The sequence below is a fragment of the Thalassophryne amazonica genome, chromosome 7, assembly GCF_902500255.1.
Source record: "Thalassophryne amazonica chromosome 7, fThaAma1.1, whole genome shotgun sequence".
Classification (NCBI taxonomy): domain Eukaryota; kingdom Metazoa; phylum Chordata; class Actinopteri; order Batrachoidiformes; family Batrachoididae; genus Thalassophryne; species Thalassophryne amazonica.
Window position 1 is genome coordinate 1,548,072 of NC_047109.1, and position 27,448 is coordinate 1,575,519.

General features: G+C 40.5%; 1 protein-coding gene and 1 pseudogene across 1 annotated transcript; both read right to left on the bottom strand.

Annotated features, from left to right (window-relative positions):
• LOC117513183 overlaps nt 1-12,789 on the bottom strand; it is a 22,997-nt pseudogene extending 10,208 nt beyond the window's left edge.
• Nucleotides 12,790-15,524: 2,735 nt separating this feature from the next.
• On the bottom strand, nt 15,525-27,079 carry LOC117513545 (ribonuclease P protein subunit p25-like protein). The gene is made up of 2 exons (XM_034173705.1): nt 26,986-27,079; nt 15,525-16,707 (listed from the first exon to the last, which is right to left on the bottom strand). Exon 2 carries the CDS (start codon nt 16,705-16,707, stop codon nt 16,057-16,059), a length of 651 nt encoding a protein of 216 aa, XP_034029596.1. The 5' UTR covers nt 26,986-27,079; the 3' UTR covers nt 15,525-16,056.
• Nucleotides 27,080-27,448: the final 369 nt, after the last annotated feature.

Genomic DNA, 27,448 nt, shown 5'->3' on the forward strand with positions numbered 1-27,448 from the left:
CAGGACCTGCCAGGAGGTTAACACAAACGCATCCAGTAGAGTCATCCAGAGGACCACACAGCCGGGTCGCTGTGCACTCATCTGCTCCCACGAGTTAAACTCACCACCTCAGAGTCACACGTGTTGCATCATCTCTCACATACCTTCTGATTGGTTCTTCACAGCGAGTAGACGCTCCATGTTTCAGTGAACAGCATAGCGAAGCCCACAGAGTGTCCCATGATTTTAATAATCTGTCTCGGGGTTAATCATGATCTTAATAATCCGTCACAGGGTTAATCATGATCTTAATAATCTGTCACAGGGTTAATCATGATCTTAATAATATGTCACAGGGTTAATCATGACCTTAATAATATGTCACAGCGTTAATCATGACCTTAATAATATGTCACAGGGTTAATCATGATTTTAATAATCCGTCATAGGGTTAATCATGACCTTAATAATCTGTCACAGGGTTAATCATGATTTTAATAATCCGTCATAGGGTTAATCATGACCTTAATAATATGTCACAGCGTTAATCATGATCTTAATAATATGTCACAGGGTTAATCATGATTTTAATAATCCGTCATAGGGTTAATCATGACCTTAATAATCTGTCACAGGGTTAATCATGATTTTAATAATCCGTCATAGGGTTAATCATGACCTTAATAATATGTCACAGCGTTAATCATGATCTTAATAATATGTCACAGGGTTAATCATGATCTTAATAATCTGTCACAGGGTTAATCATGATCTTATAATAATCTGTCACAGGGTTAATCATGACCTTAATATGTCACAGCGTTAATCATGATCTTAATAATCCGTCACAGGGTTAATCATGACCTTAATAATATGTCACAGCGTTAATCATGATCTTAATAATCCGTCACAGGGTTAATCATGATCTTAATAATCCGTCACAGGGTTAATCATGACCTTAATATGTCACAGCGTTAATCATGATCTTAATAATCTGTCACATGGTTAATCATGATCTTAATAATCTGTCACAGGGTTAATCATGATCTTAATAATCCGTCACAGGGTTAATCATGACCTTAATAATATGTCACAGCGTTAATCATGACCTTAATAATATGTCACAGCGTTAATCATGATCTTAATAATCCGTCACAGGGTTAATCATGATCTTAATAATCTGTCACAGGGTTAATCATGATCTTAATAGTCCGTCACAGGGTTAATCATGATCTTAATAATCCGTCACAGGGTTAATCATGATCTTAATAATCTGTCACAGGGTTAATCATGACCTTAATAATATGTCACAGCGTTAATCATGATCTTAATAATCCGTCACAGGGTTAATCATGATCTTAATAATCCGTCACAGGGTTAATCATGATCTTAATAATCTGTCACAGGGTTAATCATGATCTTAATAATCCGTCACAGGGTTAATCATGACCTTAATAATATGTCACAGCGTTAATCATGACCTTAATAATATGTCACAGCGTTAATCATGATCTTAATAATCCGTCACAGGGTTAATCATGATCTTAATAGTCCGTCACAGGGTTAATCATGATCTTAATAATCCGTCACAGGGTTAATCATGATCTTAATAATCTGTCACAGGGTTAATCATGACCTTAATAATATGTCACAGCGTTAATCATGATCTTAATAATCCGTCACAGGGTTAATCATGATCTTAATAATCTGTCACAGGGTTAATCATGACCTTAATAATATGTCACAGCGTTAATCATGATCTTAATAATCCGTCACAGGGTTAATCATGATCTTAATAATCTGTCACAGGGTTAATCATGACCTTAATAATATGTCACAGCGTTAATCATGATCTTAATAATCCGTCACAGGGTTAATCATGATCTTAATAATCTGTCACAGGGTTAATCATGACCTTAATAATATGTCACAGCGTTAATCATGATCTTAATAATCCGTCACAGGGTTAATCATGACCTTAATAGTCCGTCACAGGGTTAATCATGATCTTAATAATCCGTCACAGGGTTAATCATGATCTTAATAATCTGTCACAGGGTTAATCATGACCTTAATAATATGTCACAGCGTTAATCATGATCTTAATAATCTGTCACAGGGTTAATCATGATCTTAATAATCTGTCACAGGGTTAATCATGACCTTAATAATATGTCACAGCGTTAATCATGATCTTAATAATCTGTCACAGGGTTAATCATGATCTTAATAGTCCGTCACAGGGTTAATCATGATCTTAATAATCCGTCACAGGGTTAATCATGATCTTAATAATCTGTCACAGGGTTAATCATGACCTTAATAATATGTCACAGCGTTAATCATCTTAATAATCCGTCACAGGGTTAATCATGATCTTAATAATCTGTCACAGGGTTAATCATGACCTTAATAATATGTCACAGCGTTAATCATGATCTTAATAATCCGTCACAGGGTTAATCATAACCTTAATTGTTGGGAAAGTGTAGGAACACGGACCCACAACAGGGGGCGCAAATGAACGGACAATGGAGTAAGCCAAAATAACAAGCTTTACTGTTGTGAATGTGCACAACGAATACAACCAATCACAGAAATGGACAACAGTCAATTCACAAAAGTGTCGTGTGGGCAGGCTCGAAGATAGGAGACGCCTCTCCAAGGTAAGACCGGAACCACACGGCTTCCTCCGCCACAGGACCCCGGGTATACTGGAGCCGCCAAGTCCCGAACTCTCCGCGTGTCGGACCTGGTACTGCTGGCGAGGAACAAAGAAAGGACAGTTAGATGGGGGCGCGTTTGCACCCAGAACTCCGAACAGCAGGGAAGTTACCTCCACCTCTCGTTGGAACAGTAATCCACAAACTAAGCACAAATCCAAAAAGATACACTCCGTAGCTTTGATACGTTACCTCTCTGGTAGAAACGATATCTCGGCGATGAGGTGGAGATGCCGTCCTGCTGATATACCCCAGTGATAATTGCCGTCAGCTGTCTCAGGTGATGGGTGACAGCTGTTACCGAGGCTGCTCCTGTGAGGCGGCGGCGCCCTCTGGTGCCTGGAGCCCGCACTCCAGGCAGGGCGCCCTCTGGTGGTGGTGGGCCAGCAGTACCTCCTCTTCAGCAGCCCACACAACACTTAATAATGTCACAGCGTTAATCATGATCTTAATAATCTGTCACAGCGTTAATCATGATCTTAATAATCCGTCACAGGGTTAATCATGATCTTAATAATCCGTCACAGGGTTAATCATGACCTTAATAATATGTCACAGGGTTAATCATGATCTTAATAATCTGTCACAGGGTTAATCATGATCTTAATAATCCGTCACAGGGTTAATCATGATCTTAATAATCCGTCACAGGGTTAATCATGACCTTAATAATCTGTCACAGGGTTAATCATGATCTTAATAATATGTCACAGGGTTAATCATGATCTTAATAATCCGTCACAGGGTTAATCATGACCTTAATAATCTGTCACAGGGTTAATCATGATCTTAATAATATGTCACAGGGTTAATCATGATCTTAATAATCTGTCACAGGGTTAATCATGACCTTAATAATATGTCACAGCGTTAATCATGACCTTAATAATCCGTCACAGGGTTAATCATGACCTTAATAATATGTCACAGCGTTAATCATGATCTTAATAATCCGTCACAGGGTTAATCATGACCTTAATAATCCGTCACAGGGTTAATCATGATCTTAATAATCTGTCACAGGGTTAATCATGACCTTAATAATCTGTCACAGCGTGAATCATGATCTTAATAATCTGTCACAGGGTTAATCATGATCTTAATAATCCGTCACAGGGTTAATCATGATCTTAATAATCCGTCACAGGGTTAATCATGATCTTAATAATCCGTCACAGGGTTAATCATGATCTTAATAATCTGTCACAGGGTTAATCATGACCTTAATAATATGTCACAGCGTTAATCATGATCTTAATAATCCGTCACAGGGTTAATCATGACCTTAATAATATGTCACAGGGTTAATCATGATCTTAATAATCTGTCACAGGGTTAATCATGATCTTAATAATCCGTCACAGGGTTAATCATGATCTTAATAATCCGTCACAGGGTTAATCATGACCTTAATAATCTGTCACAGGGTTAATCATGACCTTAATAATCTGTCACAGGGTTAATCATGACCTTAATAATCTGTCACAGGGTTAATCATGATCTTAATAATCCGTCACAGGGTTAATCATGACCTTAATAATATGTCACAGCGTTAATCATGATCTTAATAATCCGTCACAGGGTTAATCATGACCTTAATAATCCGTCACAGGGTTAATCATGATCTTAATAATCCGTCACAGGGTTAATCATGATCTTAATAATCCGTCACAGGGTTAATCATGACCTTAATAATCTGTCACAGGGTTAATCATGACCTTAATAATCTGTCACAGGGTTAATCATGACCTTAATAATCTGTCACAGGGTTAATCATGATCTTAATAATATGTCACAGGGTTAATCATGATCTTAATAATCCGTCACAGGGTTAATCATGACCTTAATAATATGTCACAGCGTTAATCATGATCTTAATAATCCGTCACAGGGTTAATCATGACCTTAATAATATGTCACAGCGTTAATCATGATCTTAATAATCCGTCACAGGGTTAATCATGACCTTAATAATATGTCACAGCGTTAATCATGATCTTAATAATCCGAAAAGAAAAAGAGAAAGAAACACTCAGTGCATCATGGGAACCCCCCAGCAGTCTACGTCTATAGCAGCATAACTAAGGGATGGTTCAGGGTCACCTGATCCAGCCCTAACTATAAGCTTTAGCAAAAAGGAAAGTTTTAAGCCTAATCTTAAAAGTAGAGAGGGTGTCTGTCTCCCTGATCTGAATTGGGAGCTGGTTCCACAGGAGAGGAGCCTGAAAGCTGAAGGCTCTGCCTCCCATTCTACTCTTACAAACCCTAGGAACTACAAGTAAGCCTGCAGTCTGAGAGCGAAGCGCTCTATTGGGGTGATATGGTACTACGAGGTCCCTAAGATAAGATGGGACCTGATTATTCAAAACCTTATAAGTAAGAAGAAGAATTTTAAATTCTATTCTAGAATTAACAGGAAGCCAATGAAGAGAGGCCAATATGGGTGAGATATGCTCTCTCCTTCTAGTCCCCGTCAGCACTCTAGCTGCAGCATTTTGAATTAACTGAAGGCTTTTTAGGGAACTTTTAGGACAACCTGATAATAATGAATTACAATAGTCCAGCCTAGAGGAAATAAATGCATGAATTAGTTTTTCAGCATCACTCTGAGACAAGACCTTTCTGATTTTAGAGATATTGTGTAAATGTAAAAAAGCAGTCCTACATATTTGTTTAATATGCGCTTTGAATGACATATCCTGATCAAAAATGACTCCAAGATTTCTCACAGTATTACTAGAGGTCAGGGAAATGCCATCCAGAGTAAGGATCTGGTTAGACACCATGTTTCTAAGATTTGTGGGGCCAAGTACAATAACTTCAGTTTTATCTGAGTTTAAAAGCAGGAAATTAGAGGTCATCCATGTCTTTATGTCTGTAAGACAATCCTGCAGTTTAGCTAATTGGTGTGAGTCCTCTGGCTTCATGGATAGATAAAGCTGGGTGTCATCTGAGTAACAATGAAAATTTAAGCAATGCCGTCTAATAATACTGCCTAAGGGAAGCATGTATAAAGTGAATAAAATTGGTCCTAGCACAGAACCTTGTGGAACTCCATAATTAACCTTAGTCTGTGAAGAAGATTCCCCATTTACATGAACAAATTGTAATCTATTAGACAAATATGATTCAAACCACCGCAGCGCAGTGCCTTTAATACCTATGACATGCTCTAATCTCTGTAATAAAATTTTATGGTCAACAGTATCAAAAGCAGCACTGAGGTCTAACAGAACAAGCACAGAGATGAGTCCACTGTCTGAGGCCATAAGAAGATCATTTGTAACCTTCACTAATGCTGTTTCTGTACTATGATGAATTCTAAAACCTGACTGAAACTCTTCAAATAGACCATTCCTCTGCAGATGATCAGTTAGCTGTTTTACAACTACCCTTTCAAGAATTTTTGAGAGAAAAGGAAGGTTGGAGATTGGCCTATAATTAGCTAAGATAGCTGGGTCAAGTGATGGCTTTTATGTAATGGTTTAATTACTGCCACCTTAAAAGCCTGTGGTATATAGCCAACTAACAAAGATAGATTGATCATATTTAAGATCGAAGCATTAAATAATGGTAGGGCTTCCTTGAGCAGCCTGGTAGGAATGGGGTCTAATAAACATGTTGATGGTTTGGATGAAGTAACTAATGAAAATAACTCAGACAGAACAATCGGAGAGAAAGAGTCTAACCAAATACCAGCATCACTGAAAGCAGCCAAAGAGAACGATATGTCTTTGGGATGGTTATGAGTATTTTTTTCTCTAATAGTTAAATACAAATACAGGAAATGATGAGGACAGAGGAGAAAAAGTTCACAGAATTTCACCATTATCTTCAGATAATGAAGAATTGATAATGATAAAATTGATAATGAAGAATTCTCTCTTTTTGTACAAATAAACCATTACATTTTGCACTACTTTACATTTCGTGCTACATTCCATTTTGTGCTACATTACATTTTGCACTATGTTTCATTTTGCACTACATTACATTTTGCACTACGTTACATTTTGCGCTACGTTACATTTTGCGCTACGTTACATTTTGCACTACGTTACATTTTGCACTATGTTCCATTTTGCGCTATATTACATTTTGCACTACGTTCCATTTTGCACTATGTTCCATTTTGCACTATGTTCCATTTTGTGCTACGTTACATTTTGCATTACATTACATTTTGCGCTACGTTACATTTTGCGCTACATTACATTTTGCGCTATGTTCCATTTTGCACTATGTTCCATTTTGCACTATGTTCCATTTTGTGCTACATTACATTTTGTACTACGTTACATTTTGCACTACATTACATTTTGTGCTACGTTACATTTTGTGCTATGTTCCATTTTGCACTATGTTCCATTTTGCACTATGTTCCATTTTGTGCTACATTACATTTTGCACTGTTACATTTTGGGCTACGGTACATTTTGCGCTACGTTACATTTTGCGCTACGTTACATTTTGCACTACGTTACATTTTGCGCTACGTTACATTTTGCACTACGTTACATTTTGCGCTACGTTACATTTTGCGCTACGTTACATTTTGCGCTACGTTACATTTTGCGCTACGTTACATTTTGCGCTACGTTACATTTTGCGCTACGTTACATTTTGCGCTATGTTACATTTTGCGCTATGTTACATTTTGCGCTATGTTACATTTTGCATTACATTTTGTGCTATGTTACATTTTGCACTATGTTACATTTTGCGCTATGTTACATTTTGCATTACATTTTGTGCTACGTTACATTTTGCGCTATGTTACATTTTGCACTGTTACATTTTGCGCTATGTTACATTTTGCGCTATGTTACATTTTGCGCTATGTTACATTTTGCATTACATTTTGTACTACGTTACATTTTGCACTACATTACATTTTGTGCTACGTTACATTTTGTGCTACATTACATTTTGCACTATGTTCCATTTTGCACTATGTTCCATTTTGTGCTACATTACATTTTGCACTGTTACATTTTGGGCTACGGTACATTTTGCGCTACGTTACATTTTGCACTATGTTACATTTTGCGCTACGTTACATTTTGCACTACGTTACATTTTGCGCTACGTTACATTTTGCGCTACGTTACATTTTGCGCTACGTTACATTTTGCGCTACGTTACATTTTGCACTACGTTACATTTTGCACTACGTTACATTTTGCACTACGTTACATTTTGCACTACGTTACATTTTGCACTGTTACATTTTGTGCTACGTTACATTTTGCGCTACGTTACATTTTGCACTATGTTACATTTTGCGCTGTTACATTTTGCGCTATTACATTTTGCATTACATTTTGCGCTACGTTACATTTTGCACTACGTTACATTTTGCACTATGTTACATTTTGCGCTATGTTACATTTTGCGCTATGTTACATTTTGCATTACATTTTGCGCTACGTTACATTTTGTGCTACGTTACATTTTGCACAGATATTATCACACGATATAACTTTTTTGTGCCACACAGGACCAAAAGCAGCCATATTTGATTTTTATGACATCACGGTTTGTTTGCCCCCACACAGGGAACAGCTGGGCCACATCCAGGATCACCTACAAACCCATGTAAGGGGCCGGCTGTTGTATTTTATGTGTTTATTAAAGCTTTATGGGAATTTTTAAGTAAAATCTGTTCTGAATTCTGTTTGTTTTTCATTTGGGGAGTTTTTAAAACACTTGGAGCAAGTATTCAGTGTGAGTTCATTTCTTCTCTAAGACTCACATGTGACTTTTACGTATAGTGCAGTTTTCTGTCATGGACCTGCAAGTGTCACTGCACAAGTTTCAGCAAAGGAACAGTAAATCGCTCCACAATACCCACTCGTCAACATGGAATAATCATTTTGGTCACTTTGCTCCTCTGTGTCCTGATTTGACTTTGATGTGGCCTCAAACATTCACGCCAAAATGAAATTGGTTTATGCAGGTGCACGTCTTCACAGGACCCAGAGCAGAATTTGATTCCTCCACTGGGCAAAACTATCATTTGCAGACTATAAATCTAATAATTTATAGTGTGAATTTTCACAGTACAGGTACATAACTACTATCAGTACCGGTGATGACAATGGAACCAGTACTCTGGTATGAGCTTTAGTACTTGTAGCCGTTTCTATTAATTTGTTGCTGCAGTATATCAGTTTGTCCTTCTCACCGTCACGCCGTCAAACTGCAGCCGCTTCACGGCCTCCAGCAGCGTCTTCAGGATGTCCTCGTCACTGACCGTCACGTTTGGTTGGACGCTGTATTTCTCTCGGTACTTTACCGCCTCCATCGCCCGAGTAAACGCTTTGGCAGCGACCCAAACAGCATCGTAGGCGAAGGCATGGAGAGCATTAGCGCCTGACTGGTCCTGACCAACTTGTCTGAGGTAGACGTCTCGGTATTCTAGGGGAGTCTGCAGAGAACCAGCAAAACTGGAACCAATATCTTCATCAAAACAAACAAAATATAAAATGTGATGGAAATCTTTGTTCTCTACACACAAGCCACTGTTGTGCTTCACCACATCCATGACACCATGGAACAGCATTAGGTCCTGGATGGCAACCACCCAGGCACTGAAGCAGTCAATTCTCAGGTCTCCAAAAGTAAGACGTCATTGGCTACATTTAGTGATGACCACTTCCTGATTGCCTGGTAAATCAGGAAGGGATGGTAGAGGTGTAGGATGGGGTTCCTGCTCACTAGAGTTCAAGACCTGATAACAATGTCCGCCATGATGGTAACCCACCAAACAATCCAGCTTCCTGAGCAACTAATTGTGGCCCAGGAAACTTGTTGTGGAATGAAGGAAGCTAATGTTAGTTTTTCCAGGCTCACCACTCAAGGCTAATCAGAGCAGGCTTCTGTTCACACAGACGTGATGACATCATTGGAAATCATCAACTGTCTATTGATTGATTGATTGATTGGCAAATGTTATGGTGAGTAGGTTCTGGAGTGGACCCTGGACCATAGAGGTCTCATTTGACATGACGCAAGGTGATGAACGGGTTCTTTGAGAGGACCGTGGACCACAGAGGTTTCCCTTGACATGACAGGAGGTATGCTCCAGCAGTCCTCACCCGTTCGGAGATGCCTAGTGTGTTTGTGTTGCTGAGCGATCCGGTCTGTAGCCTGATGGAGCCGTTGGCAGCCGTCAGAACTCCGGCCTCCGTACACCTAGTGACCAGATCCTGCAGCCTCCATCCAGCACTGAGAATCCACTGGTACTGAGATCCAAACAGGTTCAGCCTGTACACCTGTGTCACCAGAACACATGTCAGCAATGCTGCTGGACTTCATCTCCTGAATCTACAGTCACAGAGAAACAAACCACTCAGTCAAGTGTCAGTTTAAACAGAAAGGAAAGAGGAACAGAGTTTAGGTCAAATTCACCGCTTTACAACCTGAACATGATCCAGATCAAAACTCAAATCTACACCAGATCCAGAGGCGTCACCATCATCACTTCATCCAGATCAACGTGTTAGTGGTCCAGCTGCACTAACATTTCCATAACAATTGTTCATTTTGTGACTCAAGCATGAAATTTGCCACACATTCTAAATTAACTAATGCTTATTTTGAGATGTGGAGCCATCCTGGAGCTGACCTCTAATGACCTTCAGGGGCCAATGAAGAATTACACAGGGGTAAAATGTAAAATGGTCCAGTCATACTGAAAGGTATATCATATTATTTGTCTGATCACAACGATTCTAAAAAGGTATAGTTTGGACTATCTATGACTGAATGTTCTGGAGTTATGAGGTAAAAACAGCAAAAATGGTGACAAAGGTCAATTTCAGTTTGTACAGGGGTCAAAAGTTAAAGTTGCTCCAATTTTGGTAATAAAGTGATGCAAATTATTGGTTAATAGGGTTTTAAAAGTAATAGTTTGCACAATCTGTCATGTTTAGTTTTCATGTTACTGGGTGACACGTGTCACATGTCATAGAATCAAATGGACATCAACGTTGTTTGACCTTTACTTTAGAGACCAAACATACAACACAGTCCAAACTATTCCATTTATTAATCCTATTACCTCAACCAATAATGTGCACCACTTTATTACCAAAACTGGCACAACTTTAACTTTTGACCCCTGTACAAACTGAAATTGACCTTTGGCACCATTTTTGCTGTTTTTACTCCATAACTCCAAAACATTCAGTCATGAGATAGTCCAAACTATACCTTTTTGGAATATTTTGGCTCAGACAAACAATATGATATACCTTTCAATATGATTAGAACACTTTTAAATTTTGACCCCTGTGTAATTCTTCATTGACCCCTGTAGGTCATTAGAGGTCAGCTCCTCATCTAAAAATAAGCATTAGTTAATTTAGAATGTGTGTGGCAAATTTCATGCTTTAGTCCAAAAAAATGCACAATCATTTTGTCTATCTGCTGCACTGTGTGTGTCTGTGTGTGTTGTTTGTCAGCACTTCCTGTGATGCTGACGTGAACTCACACAGCAGAACACCTCGGCAGCAGACTCTTCCTCAAACTGTCCAATGATGATCCTGACGTCGCTCTTCTGTTAAAAATATTAAGACCCTCTGAAAGTCATTCAGACGTCAAATTTAAAGCAATTGTCCAGTTCAGTCACAAAGCAAACGATTAAATCCTGTTGCATTTGTTTGTGTGTTTTTCTGGAGTGCAGAGTGTCTATCAGTACTTTCATCGTCCTCAGGCTGCTGCAGGCGTCATCAGAGAAACTCTGTGTGGAAACAACTTGAACTTCAGCCTTCAGCAGCTGTCTGATCAGATCCACCTTCATCTGCGAATATAAAGTCAAGCGTGACGTAAAACATGAACCAAGACTCAGTGATCCTCAACTGTGCTTGAGAGTTAGTAGGAGGCGCTGTTTGACAAAAAAGAATATACAAAAAAAAAAAAAATCATCATCTTTCAGCTCTCAGTGCTCTTTCTCGGAGTGAATCCATATTGTTGCTCACAGATCTTCACCTGTTTTCTAAGCCTAGCTTCTACTACTCGTTCCCATAACTTCATGCTGTGGCTGATCAACCTTTTGCCTCTGTAGTTACTGCAGCTCTGCACATCACTCTTGTTCTTAAAAATAGTAACCAGCACACTTTGTCTCCCCTCCTCAGGCATCCTCTCACTTTCCAAGAATTTATGAAACAGTCTGGTTAGAAACTCCACTGCCATCTCTCCTAGACATTTCCATGCCTCCACTGGAATGCCATCTAGACCAACTGCCTTTCCACTCTTCATCATCTTCATAGCTGCCCACTCTTCATCCTTACTAATCCCATACAAGTCCTCTCCACATCATCCAGCTTTCTCTTTCTCATTTTCTTCATTCACTGGCTCCTCAAAAGGTTCCCTCCACCTTCTCAACACACTGTCCCCACTTCCATCTCAATCCTTCTTCACCCTAAATGGCTGCACATGATTAAAACACCTACTTTTGCATCAGATTGTACTGAAATCCATTCCTACTCTTATGGTAACAAACAGCCAGAAGCAGGAGCAGAGAGACAGTAACACTGAAGCAGGCTGGATTTCTACCTGAACCAGGTCCAGAGCTGGAAGCGCTCGAGCAATGAGCACCGTCACAAAGGGACACACCCCTCCAAAGACCAGTGGGTACTGTGGCCCCGCCCACATGGTGTCAAACACAGCTTTGAGTCCTGTGGCAGGATCACAATGGAAACATAAACATGGAATGAAAATATGAAACCAGGCTCCATTTGTAGACACGCCGTTTCCAATTCATCATCTTTGCAGCTCGAAAACAGAACCTCTGATTTACTGGCACATTTTTAGGTCAGAATGTGAACTGAATCCTCACCTGAGAGTCCAGCAGCTGGAGGTGGAGCTCACAGTTCCCCAGAGGCGGTGGTTCTCTCCTCAGGTCCTGCAGGGCCAGTCCGATGGCTGGAACCACCTTACCGGTCAGGTTCTGCTTCCTGGGTACCACGGTGACAGGCATCAACCAGAACACCGGCACCACGTGCTGGACCCGGACCAGCACCGGGCCAAGCGGCAGCCAGCAGGCCAGCAGCAGGATGGCCGCCGCTCCACGCAGGAACATTCTCTGCTTTCCTGATCCGCCTGGAGGGAATCTGTAATCCTCTCGAGCAGTCAGTCAGCAGCTCAGGAAGTCAGATGATCCAAATCCCAGCAGGATTCTCAGACTGACTCACTTCACAGACAGATCACCCAAAACCAGCAACCAGCATCAGTTAAATCACTAACCAGTGTCAGTTAACCTGTTAACCAGCATCAGTTAAACCAATAACCAGTCTCTTACTCAGGGATCAGATCATAAACAGACTCGTACCGGTTTCTGTAACGTGCATGTTCTGTTTCTAACATCATTTTAAAGTTACCGTCTTTTGGACTGTTAGAAACACAGAAACCGACATGTCATTTGTGTCTGTGTAATAAATAAATAAAATACACACCTCATGACAGTCATGAAGAGTGTTTTGAAGATATTCCAGAACGGTCTGGCTGCCAGCTTGGATTTTCCTATTTATTATCCTCAGGGGAAAATGGAGACTGGCGAGATACCTACTTTTTATGATCAAAATACCAACGCGGATCTGTCTGTACCCGCTGTGGTGACCCCGAACAAAACGCGAGCAGCCGAACGGACAACAAATCAAATCAATTTTATTTATATAGCGCCAAATCACAACAAACAATTGCCCCAAGGCGCTTTATATTGTAAGGCAAGGCCATACAATAATTACGGAAAAACCCCAACGGTCAAAACAACCCTCTGTGAGCAAGCACTTGGCGACAGTGGGAAGGAAAAACTCCCTTTTAACAGGAAGAAACCTCCAGCAGAACCAGGCTCAGGGGCAGTCTTCTGCTGGGACTGGTTGGGGCTGAGGGAGAGAATCAGGAAAAAGACATGCTGTGGAAGAGAGCAGAGATCAATCACTAATGATTAAATGCAGAGTGGTGCATACAGAGCAAAAAGAGAAAAGTGCATCATGGGAACCCCCCAGCAGTCTAAGTCTATAGCAGCATAACTAAGGGATGGTTCAGGGTCACCTGATCCAGCCCTAACTATAAGCTTTAGCAAAAAGGAAAGTTTTAAGCCTAATCTTAAAAGTAGAGAGGGTGTCTGTCTCCCTGATCTGAATTGGGAGCTGGTTCCACGGGAGAGGAGCCTGAAAGCTGAAGGCTCTGCCTCCCATTCTACTCTTTCAAACCCTAGGAACTACAAGTAAGCCTGCAGTCTGAGAGCGAAGCGCTCTATTGGGGTGATATGGTACTACGAGGTCCCTAAGATAAGATGGGACCTGATTATTCAAAACCTTATAAGTAACAAGAAGAATTTTAAATTGTATTCTAGAATTAACAGGAAGCCAATGAAGAGAGGCCAATATGGGTGAGATATGCTCTCTCCTTCTAGTCCCCGTCAGCACTCTAGCTGCAGCATTTTGAATTAACTGAAGGCTTTTCAAACACATTTGAAACAATGCCTGTGCAGAATTTGACACTTCTACCATGAAAACACACAAACACAGTGATATTTGTGTCTGTCTGTTACCACGTGAGGGGAATGTGTACGTTAATGTGTGACGTCTGTTGTCACAAAGTGGGTATTTTTAACCTGCTGGTGGCGCTATATAAAAGATTACATCACAGACATTAGGATCAGATTTTTTTTTAAAATCATGATCTGGAGATAAGTCTGTGTCATGTGCTCATTCACCAAACACAAAATGTCTTCTAAAGTATGGTGGTCTATCAGTGTAAAGCATCCATCTATACAATATAATAATCTCTAAAGCAAGAAATGTCTGTGTGTGTGTCTGTAGTTTGCATATCTCTGTTTGTCAGATGGGCCTCAGCTACTGGATATGACTTGCACATGGCACGATGATGTGCATCCTTTATTATGAAAATTTTGGGGATTAATTTTCAAAACCTATATTTTGAAGTCATCATTACTGGCACAAGACAGAACGTTCTCACCCGCCACCTTCGACAAAGATAAGTCATTATCTGCCTTAAACAGATGCCTATTTCTAATGCGTTCATGGGGAGACAGAAAATAAGAAATAAATAATACACAGTCGGAGCTATGCGAGCCACAGACACACAGACGCTTCATGCTTTATCATCACAAGGTGGAATGTTCTCACGCAGAAGCTTCGACAAAGCTTGTCAACAAAGTTCCCACTTTTCTATAGGAACACATACTTCCTACAGACACTGCAGTAGTTCCTATACGGGTGATTCTTAGACTACGGGCACTTATGTCCTTTGATCATATTGTATGAAAAACAGAAAAAAGGGGAAATTTCACACTTTTATAGTTATCTTTACAATGAAAGTGTGTTAAGAAATTTGTTCTAGTAGTCTATGATGACTTTCACCTTTTTTCAGCATCATTATATGCAAACATTGCCGTTTTGTGCTTGTCCCACACCCAGACTTTTGATCTTCAATGATAGAAATGAATGGTAAAGAAACATTTTTTCTAATGTTTTGAAATATCTCTGAATAAAATATCAGTAAAATAATCAAAACATAATTGGGGTATTCAATGTCATACAACTGTTGTGATTTTTTTTAAACAAAACGTAGTTGTCCCACACTATTGCCATGATTTCCACCACAACACTGTAATGTCCCTTTAAACAGTTTGTATGAAAGATTGTTTGGGTAGTTTCTATGGAGATAAACAGTGACATCAGAGCACATGTATATAGCGCCAAATCACAACAAACAGTTGCCCCAAGGCGCTTTATATTGTAAGGCAATGGTGTGGTGGAAATTACATTTACAAGGCCAATAGTGCCCGTAGTTAAAGAATCACCCATAAATACAACCCATGTAACATTTTTTTCAACCAATCAAGGAATTAATATAAATCTAAATTTTTTCTACGAGCACAGAATCTGTGTATCATTTATTCTTCGGTTTTTCCGTTTCAAAACAAAATTACAACAAAAACAGGGTAATTTTGTTTCTGTTTTAAAACCAAAATGCAAAAACAGTAAAGAATTAAGACAAACAAACAAACAATTTTTGGGACTCAACTTGGTGAACTTCAGATTACCATTAGTAGAAGTATAAGAAGACTTGTATTTTGTACTGTTGGCCAAACAAACTGAAAAAGCCCCTTTAAAATATGAGAAGCGCTTAGAAGGTTAACAGTCAATTAACAGCCAGCGAGAAACAACTAAATCAGTGGGACACGAGCAGTCAGTGATGGTAACTTGGTGATGTCTAGAAAATGTTGAGCAACAGTCAAAAGCAACAATCCAATGAGCTTAAACACCTGAAGCCAGTCTGTGTGTGAACATGGAAATCAGTTCTGGCCTTCCGCCGGCCGTCACAGTCGCCCCTTCTGATGGCCAGGCGCTCCCTTGCCTCTGACTCCGCCTCCTTTCTTTCTCCTCTGTCCTTGTTTCTGTCCACTGAAGCCCCCGGCCTCCTCCCGGCGGGCGTTCTGGGCCCACAGGGCGTCGTAGCAGCCCGGCGCCTGGTACCCGGGCTGGCTGCAGTCTAGCGGTTCACAGGAAAGCAGGATCCAGATGGCGGGCAGGTTTCTGCTGACGGTGAGGCTGTCGAGGCCGGAGAGGCCGGCGGCAGGCTCCAGCGGCTCCCACTCCTCCACCACGGTGCAGTACAGCAGCCTGGTCAGCTGGTGGAGCTTCTTCAGCCGCCGCTTCATGATCTCCGCACACGTGATGGCTTTGGACACGCCCTTCCCGCTGGCTGTAAAAACGATCCGCTGGCTGATCGCTGGACCTGGCACTTCCTGTCTCTCTGCAGCCACGCCACTTTCATCAGCTGTGGGAAGTCCTCTCTCTTCCTCGGCCACTATGGGCTTTTTGGCACCCATGTGACTGAGAGCGAAGCGGAGCAGGTTGCGGAGCTTGCTGCCGTCTTTGACGTGGACTTTGGGAGTATCTGTGGGCAGGTCGGTGAAGGGACAGATGCACGGTTGCTCCACCGTACGCGCCTTCCTGTAGTTCTCCATCTGTGGACAGAAAGAGGACATCATGTGTCTCCACATAGTGCACAAAGTCCTTCAGTGTGCAATTCATAAACACACGAGTTGTCTTCTGAGCAGCATCCTCCTGTGTCCTCCAACAGATCACCATTAAATATCTTTTATCTGGACTTTTTGGGTATTTTTCAGCTTTTATTATAATTATAGAGACAAAGAAAGACAGGAAACAGGGACAGACGTGCACCAAAGGTCTCCCAGACCGGGATTCCAACCTGGGGACACTTCAAACTGCACTTTGCAGCCTCTGGTACCTTTAAACCTCAGCTACAAAAACATATTTGACTCCAGGGCCTGGTTTCATAAAGCAGTCTAATCTTGTTTAGTCGACTAAACTCACTTCGTCAACTCGTCTTTTGACCTTAGTCATTGCACAAAGCGCTTCTCCGCTAAATTTTCACGTTAGCCGACTAAAGTTTTTAGCCTGTTTCAGTGGAAGCTAATCTTATTTCAGTCGACAAAATTTCAGTGCGGCTATCATGTACCACTGATTGATGGAGCAGGAAGGAAGGAGAGACTTGGGGCGGGAGCGGGTGTTCTGGGACTGGAATAATCCACTGGAGATGTTTACGGACACCGAGGCCGGGAGCACTTCTCGTCTGGTGTGGTGGACTTGGACATGTTTATAGCAGAGAACCAACCCAGAAGTAAACAAAACTCTTGCGCACTGGAGTCATTTCTTAGCAACGCCACTAGCGAGGCCACTTATATCTGTAAAAACTGTTTAGTCATGTTGGATGGCTAATCTACAAGTTTAACCTTTGATGTGAAACAGAGATGAGATGACTAATGTTGGGCAACTAACCTTTAGTCGACTAAGCATGGGTTAAAGCAATAAATTTTCACCTGACTGAAATTTTTTCCTGGCAGAAATCAATGCCAGCAATTCCCTAAAATGTGGTGTAGTGGGGGCACACACTGTTTTTCCTCAATAAATACAATAAACACATTTTACAGCATACAAATCTATTCTAAATAGCCTCTAAGGAGAAAGACAAAAAAAATAAAAAGAATGCAAAACCTGAACTAAAAGGTACATAAAAGGGTGGTGGGGGCTTGATTCTGGGGGGTCTGGGGGTGCTCCCCCAGAAAATTTTTAAAAGAGCAAGTCAAATTTTGTATACAACCCCTGGCACAAATTATGGAATCACCGGCCTCGGAGGATGTTCATTCAGTTGTTTAATTTTGTAGAAAAAAAGCAGATCACAGACATGACACAAAACTAAAGTCATTTCAAATGGCAACTTTCTGGCTTTAAGAAACATTATAAGAAATCAGGAAAAAAAAAAAAAATTGTGGCAGTCAGTAAATTACTTTTTTAGACCAAGCAGAGGGGAAAAAAAATATGGACTCACTCAATTCTGAGGAAAAAATTATGTAATCACCCTGTAAATTTTGATCCCCAAAACTAACACCTGCATCAAATCAGATCTGCTCGTTAGTCTGCATCTAAAAAGGAGTGATCACACCTTGGAGAGTTGTTGCACCAAGTGGACTGACATGAATCATGGCTCCAACATGAGAGATGTCAATTGAAACAAAGGAAAGGATTATCAAACTCTTAAAAGAGGGTAAATCATCACGCAACGTTGCAAAAGATGTTGGTTGTTCACAGGCAGCTGTGGACTGTGGATGACTGGATGAAAGTCATATTCAGTGATCAATCTCGAATCTGCACTGGGCAAGGTGATGATGCTGGAACTTTTGTTTGGTGCTGTTCCAATGAGATTTATAAAGATGACTGCCTGAAGAGACCATGTAAATTTCCACAGTCATTGATGATATGGGGCTGCATGTCAGGTAAAGGCACTGGGGAGATGGCTGTCATTACATCATCAATAAATGCACAAGTTTACGTTGATATTTTGGACACTTATCCCATCAATTGAAAGGATGTTTGGGGATGATGAAATCATTTTTCAAGATGATAATGCATCTTGCCATAGAGCAAAAACTGTGAAAACATTACTTGCAAAAAGACACATAGGGTCAATGTCATGGCCTGCAAATAGTCCGGATCTTAATCCAACTGAAAATCTTTGGTGGAAGTTGAAGAAAATGGTCCATGACAAGGCTCCAACCTGCAAAGCTGATCTGGCAACAGCAATCAGAGAAAGTTGGAGCCAGATTGATGAAGAGTACTGTTTGTCACTCATTAAGTCCATGCCTCAGAGACTGCAAGCTGTTATAAAAGCCAGAGGTGGTGCAACAAAATACTAGCGATGTGTTGGAGCGTTCTTTTGTTTTTCAGGATTCCATAATTTTTTCCTCAGAAATGAGTGATTTCATATTTTTTTCCCCTCTGATTAGTCTAAAAAAGTAACCGTTACTGACTGCCACAATTTTTTTTAGCTGATTTTATATAGTGTTTCTTAAAGCCAGAAAGTTGCCATTTGAAATGACTTTAGTTTTGTGTCATGTCTGTGATCTGCTTTTTTTCTACAAAATTAAACAACTGAATGAACATCCTCCGAGGCCAGTGATTCCATAATTTTTGCCAGGGGTTGTATTTGCAGGCCATGACATTGACCCTATGTGTCTTTTTGCAAGGAATGTTTTCACAGTTTTTGCTCTATGGCAAGATGCATTATCATCTTGAAAAATGATTTCATCATCCCCAAACATCCTTTCAATTGATGGGATAAGTGTCCAAAATATCAACGTAAACTTGTGCATTTATTGATGATGTAATGACAGCCATCTCCCCAGTGCCTTTACCTGACATGCAGCCCAATATCATCAATGACCGTGGAAATTTACATGTTCTCTTCAGGCAGTCATCTTTATAAATCTCATTGGAACGGCACCAAACAAAAGTTCCATCATCATCACCTTGCCCAATGCAGATTAATCACTAAATATGACTTTCATCCAGTCATCCACAGTCCACGATTGCTTTTCCTTAGCCCATTGTAACCTTGTTTTTTTCTGTTTAGGTGTTAATGATGGCTTTCGTTTAGCTTTTCTGTATGTAAATCCCATTTCCTTTAGGCGGTTTCTTACAGTTCGGTCACAGACGTTGACTCCAGTTTCCTCCCATTCATTCCTCATTTGTTTTGTTGTGCATTTTCAATTTTTGAGACATATTGCTTTAAGTTTTCTGTCTTGACGCTTTGATGTCTTCCTTGGTCTACCAGTATGTTTGCCTTTAACAACCTTCCCATATTGTCTGTATTTGGTCGATTTTAGACACAGCTGACTGTGAACAACCAACATCTTTTGCAACATTGCGTGATTTACCCTCTTTTAAGAGTTTGATAATCCTCTCCTTTGTTTCAATTGACATCTCTCGTGTTGGAGCCATGATTCATGTCAGTCCACTTGGTACAACAGCTCTCCAAGGTGTGATCACTCCTTTTTAGATGCAGACTAACGAGCAGATCTAAAAAGGTCTAAAAAAGTAACCGTTACTGACTGCCACAATTTTTTTTTTCTTGATTTCTTATAATGTTTCTTAAAGCCAGAAAGTTGCCATTTGAAATGACTTTAGTTTTGTGTCATGTCTGTGATCTGCTTTTTTTCTACAAAATTAAACAACTGAATGAACATCCTCCAAGGCTGGTGATTCCATCATTTTTGCCAGGGGTCGTATTGTAGTGAATTTTGTTGGCTATGAAGCCTTCTGAAACAAAGAAAACTCACTTCAAACTGGCAAGTAAAAATTCTTTGTCTCCTGTAGTATTTTGATCGGTTCTAATCCAGTAAATGCACCAAAAGGGTGCTGTGTCACTGGCTGTACAGTCAATAAAATACAAAATTAGGGCCTAAAGCAACTGACAGCGTTGTTCTACTGTGCACAAAGTAACACTGTCACCAGTTTTGAAAACGCATGCGCACTGAGAAACTCAAAACTGGCGTATTCACATTTAATCGGTGATTATTTTAGTAATCGATTAATCAGTTGATTACTTTTTCAATTAATCGTTTTTTTATTTTTTGTTTTTTTACTTACATGTGAGTTTTGCCATTATTTCTTTAAGTGAGTTATTATTAAAAGGCCTTTATCATGCAACATCAACATTTGAGCTTGTAATAAAGTTATGATGTTATATTCTCATCAAAAACATACCTGGAGGAGTGTTTTGTTTTATTTTGCACATACATGGTGCAAAATAAAACACCAAACTCCGTAAAGATAGGACATCTTACTACTCATCACTAATTGAAGAAAATAAGAACAACCCCAGGTTTCTTTTCAGCACTGTAGCCAGGCTGACAAAGAGTCAGAGCTCTATTGAGCTGAGTATTCCATTAACTTTAACTAGTAATGACTTCATGACTTTCTTTGCTAACAAAATTTTAACTATTAGAGAAAAAATTACTCATAACCATCCCAAAGACATTATCGTTCTCTTTGGCTGCTTTCAGTGATACCGGTATTTGGTTAGACTCTTTCTCTCCGATTGTTCTGTCTGAGTTATTTTCGTTAGTTACTTCCTCCAAACCATCAACATGTCTATTAGACCCCATTCCTACCAGGCTGCTCAAGGAAGCCCTACCATTATTTAATGCTTCGATCTTAAATATGATCAATCTATCTTTATTAGTTGGCTATGTACCACAGGCTTTTAAGGTGGCAGTAATTAAACCATTACTTAAAAAGCCATCACTTGACCCAGCTATCTTAGCTAATTATAGGCCAATCTCCAACCTTCCTTTTCTCTCAAAAATTCTTGAAAGGGTAGTTGTAAAACAGCTAACTGATCATCTGCAGAGGAATGGTCTATTTGAAGAGTTTCAGTCAGGGTTTAGAATTCATCATAGTACAGAAACAGCATTAGTGAAGGTTACAAATGATCTTCTTATGGCCTCAGACAGTGGACTCATCTCTGTGCTTGTTCTGTTAGACCTCAGTGCTGCTTTTGATACTGTTGACCATAAAAGTTTATTACAGAGATTAGAGCATGCCATAGTAGAGAAGCTTGAATCTTCGACTGGACTGGGTTGCTTGACGCGAGGACGTTTCGCTTCAAATCGCAGAAGCTTCCTCAGCTAAAACTCTTGCTCTGGTGGTCTGACTTTTGTCTTGACTCTTGTAGAGAAGAATAATCAAGAAGTCACAAAAGCTGGAGTTTTAAACCTAACCAGACCCCTCCTACCGAGAGGCAGACTGCTATAGGCTAGTGACTAAACAATAGCTCTAATTAGCACCTATTGTGCTCTAGTTAGCACCCTCCTAATGACAGGGCAGCTGTCCCTCTCCTGATGGCTCCCTTGACGACTCTGCTGATGACGTGAATGACTCATTACCATGAACAAAAGACTGAAACTCATTTGACCTGAGTACCCCATTGTAAACAGGGGATAAAGCGTGTCTCAGACCCCCTCCCCGGTTAAGGCTGGGTTTCAAACATTTCACAAAGAATGCCTCCTTGACACCTCTCTCAAACCATTTCTTCTCTCTGGCTAATATTTTAACTTCCTTGTCCTCAAATGTGTGGTTAGTGTCTTTAAGGTGGAGCTGAACTGCAGACTGAGGTCCACTGGCACCCTCTCTGCAGTGCTGGTATAGCCTTTTGTGTAAAAGTTGCTTAGTCTCACCTATGTAGTGTTCGTTACAGTTTTCCTGACATCTGATACAATACACTACATTGCTCTGTAACTAGGGATCCTGTCCTTAGGGTGAACTAATTTCTGTCTCAAGGTGTTAACCGGTTTAAAGTAAACTGGGATTTTGTGCTGTCTGAAGATCCTCTGTAGTTTTTCCCCTACTCCTGCTAAATAAGGGAGAGACACTCTTCTTCTTGCCTCCGTCTCCTGTCTATCTGGTCTCTTTGTTCTCTGGGACTTCTGCACTTTGTCCAGGGACCATCGTGGGTACCCACATACTGTGAGGGCTTTCCGGACAAGTTGTTCTTTGTGAGGAAGCTTGCCATATACCAACACAGTGCAGAGTAGCTACCTAAACTCTAAGTGAGATAGAGTATCTCGTCAATAGTTTTACATTCTCATTGAAGACAACTTTGGATGCTGTAGCTCCTCTGAAAAAGAGAGCTTTAAATCAGAAGTGCCTGACTCCGTGGTATAACTCACAAACTCGCAGCTTAAAGCAGATAACCCGTAAGTTGGAGAGGAAATGGCGTCTCACTAATTTAGAAGATCTTCACTTAGCCTGGAAAAAGAGTCTGTTGCTCTATAAAAAAGCCCTCCGTAAAGCTAGGACATCTTTCTACTCATCACTAATTGAAGAAAATAAGAACAACCCCAGGTTTCTTTTCAGCACTGTAGCCAGGCTGACAAAGAGTCAGAGTATTCCATTAACTTTAACTAGTAATGACTTCATGACTTTCTTTGCTAACAAAATTTTAACTATTAGAGAAAAAATTACTCATAACCATCCCAAAGACATATCGTTATCTTTGGCTGCTTTCAGTGATGCCGGTATTTGGTTAGACTCTTTCTCTCCGATTGTTCTGTCGGAGTTATTTTCATTAGTTACTTCATCCAAACCATCAACATGTTTATTAGACCCCATTCCTACCAGGCTGCTCAAGGAAGCCCTACCATTATTTAATGCTTCGATCTTAAATATGATCAATCTATCTTTGTTAGTTGGCTATGTACCACAGGCTTTAAGGTGGCAGTAATTAAACCATTACTTAAAAAGCCATCACTTGACCCAGCTATCTTAGCTAATTATAGGCCAATCTCCAACCTTCCTTTTCTCTCAAAATTCTTGAAAGGGTAGTTGTAAAACAGCTAACTGATCATCTGCAGAGGAATGGTCTATTTGAAGAGTTTCAGTCAGGTTTTAGAATTCATCATAGTACAGAAACAGCATTAGTGAAGGTTACAAATGATCTTCTTATGGCCTCAGACAGTGGACTCATCTCTGTGCTTGTTCTGTTAGACCTCAGTGCTGCTTTTGATACTGTTGACCATAAAATTTTATTACAGAGATTAGAGCATGCCATAGGTATTAAAGGCACTGCGCTGCGGTGGTTTGAATCATATTTGTCTAATAGATTACAATTTGTTCATGTAAATGGGGAATCTTCTTCACAGACTAAAGTTAATTATGGAGTTCCACAAGGTTCTGTGCTAGGACCAATTTTATTCACTTTATACATGCTTCCCTTAGGCAGTATTATTAGACGGTATTGCTTAAATTTTCATTGTTACGCAGATGATACCCAGCTTTATCTATCCATGAAGCCAGAGGACACACACCAATTAGCTAAACTGCAGGATTGTCTTACAGACATAAAGACATGGATGACCTCTAATTTCCTGCTTTTAAACTCAGATAAAACTGAAGTTATTGTACTTGGCCCCACAAATCTTAGAAACATGGTGTCTAACCAGATCCTTACTCTGGATGGCATTACCCTGACCTCTAGTAATACTGTGAGAAATCTTGGAGTCATTTTTGATCAGGATATGTCATTCAAAGCGCATATTAAACAAATATGTAGGACTGCTTTTTTGCATTTACGCAATATCTCTAAAATCAGAAAGGTCTTGTCTCAGAGTGATGCTGAAAAACTAATTCATGCATTTATTTCCTCTAGGCTGGACTATTGTAATTCATTATTATCAGGTTGTCCTAAAAGTTCCCTAAAAAGCCTTCAGTTAATTCAAAATGCTGCAGCTAGAGTACTGACGGGGACTAGAAGGAGAGAGCATATCTCACCCATATTGGCCTCTCTTCATTGGCTTCCTGTTAATTCTAGAATAGAATTTAAAATTCTTCTTACTTATAAGGTTTTGAATAATCAGGTCCCATCTTATCTTAGGGACCTCGTAGTACCATATCACCCCAATAGAGCGCTTCGCTCTCAGACTGCAGGCTTACTTGTAGTTCCTAGGGTTTGTAAGAGTAGAATGGGAAGCAGAGCCTTCAGCTTTCAGGCTCCTCCCCTGTGGAACCAGCTCCCAATTCAGATCAGGGAGACAGACACCCTCTCTACTTTTAAGATTAGGCTTAAAACTTTCCTTTTTGCTAAAGCTTATAGTTAGGGCTGGATCAGGTGACCCTGAACCATCCCTTAGTTATGCTGCTATAGACGTAGACTGCTGGGGGGTTCCCATGATGCACTGTTTCTTTCTCTTTTTGCTCTGTATGCACCACTCTGCATTTAATCATTAGTGATCGATCTCTGCTCCCCTCCACAGCATGTCTTTTTCCTGGTTCTCTCCCTCAGCCCCAACCAGTCCCAGCAGAAGACTGCCCCTCCCTGAGCCTGGTTCTGCTGGAGGTTTCTTCCTGTTAAAAGGGAGTTTTTCCTTCCCACTGTAGCCAAGTGCTTGCTCACAGGGGGTCGTTTTGACCGTTGGGGTTTTACATAATTATTGTATGGCCTTGCCTTACAATATAAAGCGCCTTGGGGCAACTGTTTGTTGTGATTTGGCGCTATATAAAAAAATTGATTGATTGATTGATTGATGTCCATCCACATGAATGGTGAGAACTCTTCCATAGGTGTCATCCACTTCTCCAGATACTCCAAACATGAATTGTACATGCCGAGCACATCAGCTATGAACTTGTCACAGCCCTCTTCAAGTCCTCTGCGATTTTCGGCAAGCAGTCCCTTAACTTTGAGGGACATGAAATTGTTGTTCTTCCGTTCAATAAGAATGTAGTGGATGCTGCTCAATATTTTCTTAACCTCCATGATGGAGTTGTTCTCCCTTTCCATTTCTTGAATGTGATTGTGGAAGACGGACATGAGTGAGTGCATGTGCCACAAGTATATCTCACTAAATGGGTTTTCAAAAAAAAAATCCCTTAATCATCATGGGTGGCTTTTCCTGAGATGAAAAGCATGCTTTTAAATCAGGGAACATCTGCAGCATCCTCTCTATGCCTGGGAACAGAGAGAGCCACCTGGTCTTGCTGTGTGACAGCATCCTCCTGTATTCAACATCCACAAAATCGCAATACTCTTTGAGGGACTCTGTGCGCACAGTGTAAATGTGGAAGTACTGGTAGATTTTAAAAATTATATTCTCAATGTCCACATCAAGTCTGTCTGCCCCGTGATGGACACAGTTGTTAAGAATATGCGCTGGGCAACCCACGCCAATCAATGTTTTGTTTTGTAGCATTCTCTTCAAATTTGCAAATACATTATTTCCCCCTTCGTCACGCCGGGTTCCACCAAAATTAGTGTTGCAATTGTCGCCAGTAAATGCGACGCATTTGGAAGCCAAATTGTTTTTTGTCAATGTTTCCATTAGGTAATTGGCGATGGTGGTTGCAGTCTCGTTTGGTGTATCTTGCACTTGAATTAGTTTACTCTGCACACCACCCTCCTTCCAATCAAAGTACTGAATAATTATGGGGAAGATTTTCACCGCACCGTGATTACTTCCATCAGTGCTTACACCACAAAATGGGATGTTTTTGAGCGCTTCGTGCGCCACGTCTACAGAATGAGGTGCCAGAACACCGTCAACAATAGCCTCGGTCTTAGTTCGGGCACAACTAAACTTTTTGGCTGTGTCTGAATCGGGGAGGGTGTTTTTCAACAATGAACTTGTGCAGTCCATAGATCGATATCTGTTGTGATGTTTCACTGTGTGAAATGACCATGCAGCCTCCGCTGCATTCACTGCATCCTCGTCCCCTGGTTTGACAAAGTACTGTGTGATCGAGCTAGCACTACTCTCACCTCGGACAGCTGTTTTATGCTTCTCGGTGTCCAGGTGGCTTTTCAGATCCCTTGCACCTCCATTGGACACCGAGACATATGCGCCTGCTTTGCACACTGTGCACAAGGCTTCCCATTTGTCTCGACCCGGTCTGAAAGCGGGGAAACGCTTTTGTAAATCGTCGGTAAACATACACTTTCACTTCGGCATGTTGCTTGCGTACTGACAGTCACGCTGTCTACATTCTGATTAAGAACAGGGCTGCCCTCACTGACGCGGCTCATGGATTACGTCACACGCAGCGCCGTGCGCAGTGCCCTAGTGCCTGTAAATTTAATGGTCCAATGAAGGTAATTTAAAAACCAGGACATTTCCTCACTTTTAAAAAAAAAACCCGGGATGCCCGGCACAGAACGTGAAATACGGACATGTCCCGGGAAATACGGACATTTGGTCACCCTAAATAGAGCTGACTTTCACTTTAGATAAAGTCAGTAACAGAGACGAGCAGCAAGCTAACGGCTAAAGTCTAACGACGCTCGTAACGACGGTATTATCTTTGTGAGGACATATGACAAAACGCGCCTCAAAATAAAACGCTTCGTTCAAAGTACACTTGACTAAAAGCAAATATATATTTTGTAGTATTACCAGAAGTTTTTTGTCGGCTCCTGAGTCTTCATTCACATGTTCACTGCTGCTTACTGAGAACACTTTAAGGTAACCGTATCACGATAACAACTGCTGCAAAATGCCGTGAATTATTTTACTTGGTGGTGTATTTCAGTGCAATACTGCCACCAGCTGGACAGAGTTGGGAACAGCAGGATAAATTATTCAATCAATCACTTAATCAATAAAACAAATAATAATTACAAGTGATTCCCCAGCTGTCAGAATTATTATGTTTACAGTGGGGCCAAAAAGTATTTAGTCAGTCCCTGATTGTACAAGTTCTCCTACTTAGAAAGATGACAGAGGTTTGTAATTTACACTTCAACTATGATACAAAATGAGAAAAAAAGAATTAAAGAATTTATTTGTAAATTATGGTATAAAAATAAGTATTTGGTCATCCACAAACAAGCAAGATTTCTGTGTTGTGTGTTGGGGG

Excerpts from the sequence above, each read along its gene's own strand:
- LOC117513545 (XM_034173705.1), bottom strand. The coding sequence starts at position 16,707 with ATGGAGAACTACAGGAAGGCGCGTACGGTGGAGCAACCGTGCATCTGT.